This window comes from Ochotona princeps, chromosome 4 (assembly GCF_030435755.1).
Source record: "Ochotona princeps isolate mOchPri1 chromosome 4, mOchPri1.hap1, whole genome shotgun sequence".
NCBI lineage: Eukaryota > Metazoa > Chordata > Mammalia > Lagomorpha > Ochotonidae > Ochotona > Ochotona princeps.
Genome location: NC_080835.1, coordinates 13,701,313 through 13,713,717, shown reverse-complemented (window position 1 = coordinate 13,713,717; position 12,405 = coordinate 13,701,313). Strand labels below are relative to the sequence as shown.

Sequence of the window (12,405 nt, the reverse complement as noted above, 5' to 3'; positions counted from 1 at the left end):
TGGGAGACCTGGAAGAGCTCCTGGCTCCTGGCTTCGGATTGGCGCAGCACCAGCTGTTGTGGTCACTTGGGGAGTGAGTCTTCAGACAGAAGCTATTTCTCTCTGTCCCTCCTCCTCTATATGCATTTAACATTGCAATAAAATCGATAAATCTTTAAAAAAGAATTTCAAAACTTTCCTTCATATCAAAATGCTATTATTGATCCTATAAGTATATTAAAATATGATCCTAATTAAAAAATTTGAAATAAAAAAGGAATATGTAATTTCAAAAAGTGTGATACAAAAGACACCCCAAGCAGGACTAGGAGGGGGAGAGATGGTGTGTGGAGGCTGCACTTACAGCTGCTCCCCCTGCTGCCACCAGCCCCTGAAGCAGCCCCATCCATCTGCCTGCAGCAGGGGAGACTCAGAGGCTGGGAGGGGCCTGGGGCCTGGGCCGCCCGCCTCCTCCTTCTAGTCATCCGGAGCTTCCTCTCCTTGGCCTCTTGCTGTTACCCAACAGCGCGGCCGCTTGTTGAGCCCGAGCTCCGCCATCTCCATGACGCCCGCCAAACATCCTGGTGCGTGGCCCGAGCCGCAGACTCCAGGAGTGTGGGGACAGCCAGGGCCGGGGTGAAGGCCCGCTGCTGCCGGTCGCCACCATGTACACCTCTCCCAACACCAGCGGTCACAAGCAGCCGAACGTGAGGCTGAGCAATGATTCACAAGCAAGAAAGTCTATCAGTTTTATTGGTGCAGGAAAAGGAATTCCAGCAAAGGGTTATGCTGGTGCAAATCAAAGTAAAATGGGCCTGTCAAAAACCACACTTACTCAATCTGATGCAAGGGCTGTGGAAAAAATGAATATTCCCACCACAAAGACAATACAGGTTTTTGATGTAAATGGAATTGATGTTACTCCCCGGCCCCTTTATCATCCAGATCCACATTCTGGTGCAACAAAGCCAAGTAAACTATTAACATCACAAGAAGGATCAGTTGGATTAGACTTTACAGCTTCATACAGCCTTTATCAGAATACATTAAATCCTAGTATGTTAGGACAGTTTACAAGATCAATTTTAGGAAGCAGTACAGTTTCTAAGCCAAGTGTGTCAACAACGGAGTCAATAGCTGAAGACATAGAAGAACCGTCCTTCAAACGAGAAAGACTGGCTAGTTTTACAGATTTGCGAGTTATGAGGGCAGTGTATGAAACAGTTATAACAAAAGCAGACCTTGAGAAAAATGTAGATGTAATACTCACTGAGACAGAAACACTGAAATTGTTTGACCTTCCAACAGTCGTGATCTTGGTAGACTCTGACGAAGCGGAGGAAGTGAGGAATGAAAACAAGAATTATGAAATGCTTTGTAGGTATAGATTAGGCAATGACTTCTATGTTGAAAGGATGATGCGGACTTTCAATGGAGCACCAAAGAATAAAGACGTTCAATGTGACAGAACTGTGATGGAAGACAAAGGCATAAAGTTCACTGCCTGGGATTTGTGTGATTCTTACAATGCTCTGGAACGTTCCGCTTCATCAGTAAAACACCCTGCCATGGAATCAACTAGCAAAGCAAGTGTCCATTCTGAAGAACGAGACCAAAGATTGTCAGGGAATACAATGGAAAAAAAATAGTGAAGCCAGTTCTCTAATGGATATAGGAAATGTGATTCTGTCTAAAGTCCGTTAAGATGAAGAAGACCACTCGGAAGCAATATTAAAATCGGACAAGTTTCACCAGGACTTATTTTTTAGGGAACGAGTGGTAATGGCAAACATATTTCAGCCAAAACTTGCAGCTTACCGTCAGCTTCCTACTTTGGAAGAAGCAGAACCTGAACAGCTTAGAGACATTTTAGCAGGGAAAAACATGAAGAGGTAGAAGAAGAAACTAAACAGGAGGAGGAAGAAGAAATTGAACTAAATGCAGAACAGTCGACAATACCAGCCAACTTGGAACGACTTTGGGCTTTTTCCTGTGACTTAACCAAAGGTCTGAATGTGAGCAGCCTCGCTTGGAATAAAACAAATCCAGATCTTTTGGCTATCGGCTATGGGCACTTCGGATTTAAAGAGCAAAAAAGAGGATTGGCTTGCTGCTGGTCAATAAAGAATCCCATGTGGCCAGAACGTGTTTATCAGAGTTCATCAGGAGTTATGGCTGTGGATGTTCCAATTGGAGCACCCAACCTTTTAGCAGCTGGCTATCACAATGGTACAACTGCAATTTATAATGTACAGAGCAACAGTAACACTGCTGTTCTGGATAGTAGTGAGTCACCTCAGAAACATTTGGGACCTGTATGGCAACTACAGTGGATAGAACAAGATCGAGGAGCAACGGGTGATGACAAAAGAGAAATACTGGTATCAATATCAGCTGATGGGAGAATCTCCAAATGGGTGATACGGAAAGGACTGGACTGCCACGATTTGATGAAATTAAGGCAAACAACTTCTGGCAGCAGCAAAAGAGGAATAGAAAAGGAAAAGAAGGGTGAAGCCTTGGTAGCGCGACAGGCTCCAGGAATGTGTTTTGCTTTTCATCCCAAGGACACAAATATCTATTTGGCTGGCACTGAAGAAGGTCATATTCACAAATGTTCTTGTTCATCTAATGAGCAATGCCTCGACACCTACAGAGTACATAAGGGGCCAGTGTATAAAGTAACATGGAATCCATTTTGTCATGATGTGTTCTGAAGCTGTTCTGCTGATTGGGGAGTTATGATATGGCAACAGGAGAACCTTGAACCATTTTTGAGTTTTTATCCAACTACTTATGTTGTTCATGATGTTGCCTGGTCCCCAAAATCATCTTATATATTTGCAGCTGCAGATGAGAGCAGAGTAGAGATTTGGGACCTTCACATAAGCACTTTGGACCCTCTGATTGTGAATTTTGCTAATCCTGGAAAAAATTCACAACTGTTCTCTTTGCCAATCAAACTGATTGCCTTCTGGTGGGAGATAGTGATGGACAGGTCACTGTGCATGAACTAAAAAATATGCCTACCACTGTGGAGTCTGGCCGGGGAAATACAATAAGCACTTTGCTTAGACAAAATCAAACCAATCAGCCTAATTCACTCTTGATATCTTTTTTGGTTGTTCCTTAAAACTAAAAAGAACAATGCCTAATGTTTTCCAGTTTGTTTTATATGGAGCAAGGTGTGATTTTGATTATTTTTGACATTTTGATATTTGATAATACTTGGTGCATAATCTCAGTTTCACCTTAATGAAATTTCATTTCACAGATATGTAATTGCTTTGTACTATAAATTGATGATTACTCTCAGAGTTTTGTTAGAATTAAAAAAAATTTTTCCTAAAGATGTTTCCACTCTATTTCTTGGTCACATTGCAAGTACACATATCGACTGTCCACAAAGGTTAGGAGTTATTTCTTTATAAGCAAAACTAAGAAATCACTAGTATACTTACACCAAAAAACTTTATGGTGAATATTACACTGGCTTTTTAGTCTTCTGCTTTTCAAATTGTTTCTAAGAATTTATAATAATGCTGTTGGTTATTAGTGTTATGAGAACAGCAGATTCCCATACCTAACTGAGTCAAAATTTTATCTTCCTAGATCTGAGAACCGAACCTTTTGTTAGATTGAGAAACATAGGTTATAACTGCAAATATCAGAATTGCACTATTTAGCCAGCAACCTCACATTCCCAATTCAATGACAAAAGTTCATCTAGGTCACATGGGAGCACACTTGCCTTCAGGTCCCAAATCGCTTTGGAATTTAAAATTGGCTGAGAAAATATAAAGTCTGATGTACAGACCACTCAGGATGTTATTTTAGGAAGGGGTCTAAACAGAGACTGTGAAAACAGGGCTGGGAGTAGGAAGCTGACTCCTCCAAATACAGATGGCTAGCAAAGCTATTCCATGTAGCATATTTTAGGGGTCCTGAGTTTGCTAAAGGAGGCTGCAGGACCTTACAGTCTAATCTACAAAGTGTTCAGACTAGAGAGGAAGACATAAGGCAAATGAAACTCACTCACTACTCGCGGGGAAAAGATCTGTATTAGCAACTGAAATGGGAAAATGTACTGGTACAAACTCATCCCTTCTCCAGTTCTTTGAACCATTCTTTAAACAAAAGCAAGGCAACTTTTACATGACTCAGCTTTAAAGAATTTCAAATGTTCTGCTTGTATAAGTCATTATAATTATCTTTTGAAAGGTTTGTACTTTTTGCAACACCTTATAAGAAAATTTAAAAGCCTGATTTAATCTAAAAAGTGTTTCTTGTTATGTATTTTTGATATTTAAAATATTTATGTATTCTCAATGGACTTATGACTGCTCATGAAGGAGTATACTACTGTACAAATATAGGAGAAATCAGTACAGGGGAGGGAATTTAAGAAAGGGACAAGGGAAATCCCAGAGGTTATGGAATTGCATGATAAAATTAAAAATAAAATTAAAAATAAAAAAAACAAAAGAAAGGGGATGGTTGACATTCCATTGTTGAGTGTAGGAAATCTAAGTGTTTCTTCCATCAAAGACGCAGACTAAGAAGACTGCATCAAGGTGCAGAACAAGCAGGCTCACATTGCTTGGTTCACAGATATCAGAGTATTGATTTCCATTGCAAACAAGCCTAGTGTCCCATGTTAAATATTTTTGACATTTCTAAGTAAATTAATGAGTAGGTATTTAATATGTGTATGATTCAGCACATGGTATTCATTCAATTTTACTTAGGCCCAATTGATTCTAGTGTTTTAAAAGGCTAAATATGAATGAAGGATTTTTTACTTTGAATACTTAAATACTTATAATTGTGAAAAAATACATCAAAAGGATTATCATGAATTCTCTCATTTTCATGGCCAAAAAATAAACTGCTATAAACGTGGCTTCTGTAAAAGAATTTATCTTTAAAAGCTTTCTGATATTCCCAGTTTTTCTTTAAGATTTGTTTTTGGTTTTGTCTATGTGATATTCCTGGCACTTTGGGTAGCATCATCAGTTGTCCCATCACAAGAACAGAACAGGCTCCTGAACCTCTGTATTTTGGGGACTGAGTTGATTGATTTTTTTTAAGTTGCATCTAAGTTTTCTTGGTATATCCTTAAAAAGTTGGACTTTGAAGTCAAATATGTCTTCTTTTTCCATGGCATAGGAATTTATTTCTCCTTACTGTTGCAAGCACAAAATAGTTTACTAGACAATAAATGATTTTTTCATGGTCTGTTTCTCGTTCTCATTAGTTTTAAGGTGACATTTATAAATCATGTGAGTGTTTGAAGAACTGAAAACTATGGAAGGCTGACTTCTGATATTGGTCCTGGGTTCTCAGATTCTTGTCTATTCTTAAAGTTTATTACAGTAGTTTGTCTCATCTGCTACACAAATAAGCCCAAAACAAAACAAAATGTGTGAGGGTTAAGACTGACAGGTGGCCTCCTGGGAAGCATTCAAGTTTGAGAACTGGATGTGCATTAGTGTTGACAGATTTCAAACAGTGCCACCTGGCATTCTAAGTCTAGAAGCAAAATGCGCCAAGCTCTCTATTCTACAGAGGCTGAAGGTGAAATACTCTGGACAGAATGAGAGCGACCCTGATAAGAGCAAATCGAACAAAGCAACAGCACCAAAGTGATGACCCTAATCAGAAATCTGAACGTGCTGGTAGAAGACGACTCTGGGGGTAGTTTTCAACCACCTTTATTTAAGGAGCACTTTATGATTAGAAAGAAAAAGTCATCACTAAGGTAATTTGAACGTTCTTGGTAGTACAGTCTTATTTATAGTAATTTAAATATCTACATGCTTCAATGAACAATGAGGGAAAAAAGCTCAACTGAAGAATTTTGGTAAATCTGAATGATTTTCATGAATATCCAAATTTCAGTACATGATAGTTTAAAATTCAAAATTCACACTTGATATAAAATAGGAAATGTCTTAAAAGTAATTTTATCTTGCTTTCTCATGTAAAATGATAGTGAAATATATTTGGGTAATTTTATTTTTTAGTTTTTTATTTACATAATCTTAAAGATTTTGTGCTATGTGATGTAGTTTTAGAAGGTATTTATAATATAATTAAAGTTTTATTTTCAGTCAACCCATGAAAATGAACAGTTCATATTTACCTATTGTGGAAATATTAACAAAAATCTTTTTTTACCATTTGTCATTGGTAAATACAAGGCATGTTATTATTAAGAAACAATTATGATAGTATGATATTAATAATTTGGTAAATAACAATTTTAAATGTAATAGATTCTTTCAATGTCAGAATATGGCTAATGAATATCCAAAATGCGTAGATTAACTTTATAGACCTTTCAATGTCTAATCTAGTGCAATGATATTATACATTTCCTTAGCCATTTGAATAATTCCAGGGAATATGTGTTTGACTCTAATATTTTATTCTTTTCAATTATGTGAAAAGAAAGTTTTGCATGTGATGTTAACATACATAATTTCAATTTAGCTTATTTGTGAATACCACTCACTTCCTTTTTGCACAAACTTATGAAAATCATTATGTATTACATTTTATATTTTAAAAATTTCTTGTCAACAATTTACATTTCTGCAATTATATTTTCTTTAGCATTGGAAATGCCTTTAATTAGTAGGCCTGGGCCTTATCTTATTAATTATTTCTTTGGGGTCAGCGGACGCTTCATACAGCGGCTGATAGTGCAAGCTGTGCTTGCCCTTCACAACAGTCTGGCTAGGCATCTTGGACCGGTAGCCAGAGACGGGTAAGTATCCGATACAGCTTCACCAACCTAAGACAGGCGCCACGTTCCTAGCCACGTGGTTAGCCCATGACGGGTAAGGGGAGCCCGAACTCAGAACACCTAAGACAGGCACAGTCCTTTGCTTAATAAAACAAAAAGGGGGAGTTGTTGGGAGCACTGCATGTGTGCCCTGCCCTAAGATGATGCCTGGACCCTACTTCCTCTTGGAGCCAGGTTCAGGAAGTGCCCTGTGATTGGCCCTTTACCTCTGGCCTCAGGCATGTAAGCTGGTTGGATAAGCCAGGGGCCTTGGGGGAGGGGTGAGGAGGTTCTCTGTGTAACGGAAATAACGGACTTAACTGACTTAACTGAAGGCTTCTGGGTAACAGATTTAACGGATAGGAGGGATATATAAGCCAGGGGCTTCTGCCCCAAAGAAGGAACTGAAGGTTGGAATAAAAGTGCCTCTGAAATGCTCTCCAGTATCGGGTGATTTCTTCCGCGGGACGGGAGACACAGATAAGCTCCTTCTGCTGGCAGGAACACATCTCCACCGAGGCCTGGGAATGTTTTCATATGAATTTTTCATAGATATGTAAACATTATAAAGCAGAAGGGATTTAACTTCAAAAATAAATAAATGAATAAAGAAAGAAACAAACAAAAAAACAAACATAAAAGCAGCAGTGTGTATCTTTGGGAGTGTCTCGCAGTCAGTGTCCTAGAAAAGTCTTCTCGTGTTCCGCTGACCTTGACAGATATTGGAGGCAGCAGATTGGGAATGGTCAGAAGGATTTTTTTCTGCAGATAGCATTACATGGGACAGTGTACAGTGAGTCCTAAGGCACCTGCTGCCTTGAGCTGGTGCTGGCAGGGTCTGGCTGTGGACATGGGCTCCCTGGCTGGCACAGGCTTATTGTACTCTGGGTCTTGGCTCCTTATGCTAACCCTGCTGTGACTCCTCCACCTGCCAGCTTAGGCCTGGGGCACAGTGTGCGTCAGAGGGCCCCTGCTGTCAAAACTGCCAGCTTCACCCTGCTGGCTGGCAGTGCCGCCCTCCCAGAGGCGACTGTGACCTGCCTGAGTTCTGCCCAGGTGACAGCTCCCAGTGCCCCCCTGATGTCAGCCTCGGGAACGGCGAGCCCTGTGCTGACGGACAGGTTGTGTGCCTACATGGGCGCTGCGCCTCCTATGCCCAGCAGTGCCAGCCGCTCTGGGGCCCCAGGGCCCTGCCTGCCATGCCACTTTGCATCTGCACGGCCAATACCCGGGGCAATGTGTTTGGGAGCTGCAGGCGCAGCCCCAATGGCAGCTAAATGCCCTGCACCCCGAGAGACGCCATGTGTGGGCAGCTGCAGTGCCAGGGGGGCAGGACCCGGTCCCTGCTGGGCATGGCTCCGGAGTGGCTCTGGGAGATACTAGAATCCAACGGGTCTCAGCTCAACTGTGGTTGGGCGCACCTAGACTTTGGCAGCGATGTGGCCCAGCCGCCCCTGGCACTGCCCGGCACAGCCTGTGGCCCTGGCCTGGTGTGTATTGACTGCTGGTGCCAGCCGCTGGCTCTCCTGGGAGCGCAAGAATGTTGTAGCAGCAGATGCCACGGGCACACGGGGTCTGTGACAGCAACAAGCAGTGCCGCTGTGAGGAGGGCTGGGCAGCCCCTGACTGCACCTCCCGGGTCCTAGCCACTAGCTCCCTGACCACAGGGCTGCTCCTCAGCCTCCTGCTGCTGCTGCTCCTGCTGCTGCTAGGTGCAAGCTACTGGCACCGTGCCCGCCTGCATCAGCGGCTCTGCCAACTCAAGGGACCTAGCTGCCAATACAGGGCAGCACAGTCTGGTCCCCGGAACGACCAGGACCCCCACAGAGGGCTCTGCTGATGCCAGGCACCAAGGCAAGCACCCTCAGCCCCCCAGAGCCCCCTTCCAGGCCACTGCCGCCTGACCCTGTGCCCAAGAGACTCCAGGCTGAACTGGCTGACCGACCCAATCCCCCCACCCGCCCGCTGCCCGCTGACCCGGTGGTGAGGCACCCGAAGCCCCAGGGGCCTGCCAAGCCGCCATCCCCTAGGAAGCCACTGCCTGTTGACCCCCAGGACCGGCGCCCATCAGGTGACCTGCCCGGCTCAGGAGCGGGGCTTCCACCTGCGGTGACCCCTTCCAGGCCAGCTCCCCCTCCCCCAGCCGTGTCCTCGCTGCTCTACCTCTGAGCTCTTCTGCTGCCTCCAACCTGGAACTAGGACTTCAGGAAAAAAAGATACTTATCTTCTGTGACCACCTCACTTACATTTCAATTTTAGTTTATACACAACATATAATATTCATAACATAACATGTTATACATAACATCATATCATCTTAAATTAAGGCAAACATGTGGTATTTAACCTTTTGGGATTGGCTCATTTCCCTTGCTAGGAACTCGCATTTACTTTTAACATATTGGTTACTCATTACTATGTCAATTAATTCCATAATGCTGTAAATTTTTGCTGATGGTATGTTGGAGCTTTCAATTGATCGGGGTGATACTCTGCTGGCTCTGTCTTCAGACCAGAAAGGGTATGCCTAAGAAGCCGTTGAACTTGACTGGACAATAAAAAGCTGGACTCTATGTTTGGTATACTCTTGCAATGGGGGAATCTCAACTGAACTTGAGCTGTGGTTATGCAACAAGGTGGAGGAATCCACCATGGTGGGAAGGTTTGGGGAGGGGTGGGGAGAACCCAAGTACCTATGAATCTGTGTCACATAATACAATGTACTTAATGAATTTAAAATAATAAAAAAAAATTAAAAAAAAATACTTATCCAACTTGCCCCCTTCTTCGTGCTCCCTCACCAAGGACTGAATCTGCACGCGACAAAAAAAAAAAAGCGTCTTAAGACCTCGGGCGCCGTCACCTCTCGCTGAGCAGCACCCCCGGGGAGCCCGGCCACGCAGCTGCGGCGGGAGAGGGTCCGGCGGGAGAGGGGCTTGGCGCGCAGCCTTGGGGCGTCTGGGCGCAATAAACGTGGAGCTCCGGAGCGCTCGCCTCGGCACCAGCTCGCACGACGCGGGTCCTCGCTGCGCCCTTGGCCACCGCCAGGTCTCCCCCACCCCGCCCCGCCCGGAGGCCAAGCGGGCCTCTAGGGACGGCTATCGACAACCAGCCGAGCCGGAGGGCCTGTTGTCCCTACCCTGGGGCCGGTGGCTGGGAAAAGTATGTCTGGCCGGTGCCCACGGAGCTCGGGAGCCAGGGCGGAGTGAGGCGGCGGCCCCCAAGGTCCCAGGGCCGTGCACCTGCCTCTTCCCCTTTCCCCGCCCCCACCTGAGGGCTCGGGAACAAAGGTGCTTTGTAACCGGCCGCCGCCGCCATTTCCTCGCCTGGCCTTTGGGACTCGCTGGGGCGCCTCAGCCCCGAACGGCGTGGGTCCGCCAAGGACGCGGCGCCCACCCCCGGGGGACTTGGGGCGCACAGCCTAAGACTCCACGGAGAGGCCAGGGGCTGGGAGGTTGGGGGGGGGGGCGGGCATGTCTAGAAAGGACCGCGAGGGCCAGGGCTGTGTGCATAGTTTCTTTATTTTGTGTAAAAAAAAAAAAAAAAGAAAAAAAACCCGCTCAGGAAGTAGTAGGAGTGTTAAAGTCAGATGCACAACATTTATTGTTGCATGGACTGCTTTCTCTCTGTCTCACACACACACAATGAAGAATTTGCCCACTGTCCATCTAAAAAGCTTAATTAGTAAATTTTCCATACAAAAACCCAGATCCCCCTGTGAAATAAGAAAATAACCCCTCCTCAGGCCCAGAGCAATGGCACCTGGGCCTGTCTTGGTGTGCCTGCGGAAGCCGCATGTGTGTTTTGAGGAAACAATGTCCCCTTCAGGCCTCCATCCTGTCAAACTCAGCCCTTGAGCAGCCCCGCCCCCATGCCGCTGGAGCCTCAGGTTCCTTTTCAGTTGGGCTGCCCGCTCAACTGTGGCCATCGTGGCCTAACGGGTGTCCAGCTGTGGCTGGCCAGGGCGTCTGCGGGCGGTTTGACGATGCAGTTAACTATAGTTGTCCTTGGCTTTTTCCTCAGGGAGAAGGGAACTCCCTTGTGGTGGCAGGCACACATATTGTGACACAGCCTTTTGTCCTCTTGGGTCACCTGAGTGTTTGTGGCTGACACCTTGTTGCACCCACAGGTTGTTTTTAAAATAGATTTGTCTTTCTTAACTTTTGGTATTATTTTTTTAAAAAAGTTCTTTATCATGCTCCCCAAATCATTTCATGGGGTGACAATTCTGGGTCACCTTCAGTTCCTTCTTTGGGGCAGAAGCCCCTGGCTTATATATCCCTCCTATCCGTTAAATCCGTTACCCAGAAGCCTTCAGTTAAGTCAGATAAGTCCGTTATTTCCATTACACAGAGAACCTCCTCACCCCTCCCCCAAGGCCCCTGGCTATCTCTCAATCCTCCAATCAGCTTACATGCCTGAGGCAAGCAGTAAAGGGCCAATCACAGGGCACTTAAAGAACCTGGCTCCAAGAGGAAGTAGGGTCCAGGCATCATCTTAGGGCAGGGCACACGTGCAGTGCTCCCAACAATGCAGGTGGCATTCAAGGGGTGGAAGGGAGGCAGAGGTGGAGAAGCTATTGTTTTTTTTCCCTTCAGCAGATTAATGGGCGCAAGAACCCTGAAGGGGAGGCTCCAAGGATGTTTCATATGAAGCTTTTTAATATGTGCTCTTCTAGTGTTTTTTGACTCAGAATTGATTAGAAAGATCATGGGGGAAACTTTACAGGACTCCCCATTACTTAAGCCCACTGGGCTTCCGGTTGTAGAGTCTTCAGGGATGGCTGGAACAAGGAAGGTTCCCAGTCTGTCCTGACTGAGCACAGACCCCAGGTCCCTGCCTGCTTTTATGTCCTCTAATTTCTTCTCAAAGTGCATGTTCAGGTTCCTGACTAGGTTGTTTGTTGAGGTCATCAAGTCACCTGCTGATGGTGTGCTGGTGTTTTGCCCTTGGGCCTTTGCCAAGGGGCTCTGGGAATCCTTGGGTGGATCACCTAGGACTCCAGCCAGGCAGTAGCCTGGGGCCTTGCCCGAGTCCTTCTCAAGGTGCAGCCTTGGAGGGTGCAGGTGTGGCTTTGTTTGCACGTTCTTGCTTTGCAGTCCTAGAACGGAGGCCCAAGGGGACTGGGGCTTAGCCTTTGCCTGACTTGTTCCAGGAACTGGGTGCTGTGCTGGCATTTGCTTCGTCTTGTGGGGAGACCCACACAAGGGCTGTGTGAGCCTCTTTTGGAGCTGCTGCTCCACTTTGTGTCGCAGTTCATGGCTGGCCAACTCTTTGTGAATTTTGAGAGTTAGCCTGTGGTCCTGGGAGGTCCAACTGTTGGGATTACACCGGTCCAACATCTGGTGCAATTTTTTCACGGGTTGAAGTAAAGGTATCTGATGCGGCGATGAGTGGGTAGATTGGGACTGGATTGGTGCCAGAGGTGGGGACTGACGCCAGGGCAGCAGGGACTTCTGGAACCCATTGAAGAAAATAGATGGACATTCTAATGGGACCCCGACAGCAGCCACCAGGGACTCACTGTGCAGGATTGGAAGGCCCCAGAAGAGCTGACTGTATTTCTGCTGAAAAGGGCCCTCCTGGACCTTGGGAAAACAAAACCTGTGAGGATCAGGCAGTTCGTATAATTTGTC

General features: G+C 45.4%; 1 protein-coding gene and 1 pseudogene across 1 annotated transcript; both read left to right on the top strand.

The window, feature by feature from the left end:
• Positions 1-577: 577 nt before the first annotated feature.
• Positions 578-3,150, top strand: LOC131480066 (dynein axonemal intermediate chain 4-like). Its single transcript, XM_058662456.1, is given in 4 exon segments — positions 578-1,619; positions 1,621-1,867; positions 1,870-2,907; positions 2,910-3,150. Coding segments are annotated over 4 exon segments (2,463 nt in total). The 5' UTR covers positions 578-644; the 3' UTR covers positions 3,113-3,150.
• A 4,533-nt stretch (positions 3,151-7,683) lies between these two features.
• LOC131480065 (disintegrin and metalloproteinase domain-containing protein 15-like) lies at positions 7,684-8,941 on the top strand (annotated as a pseudogene).
• Positions 8,942-12,405: the final 3,464 nt, after the last annotated feature.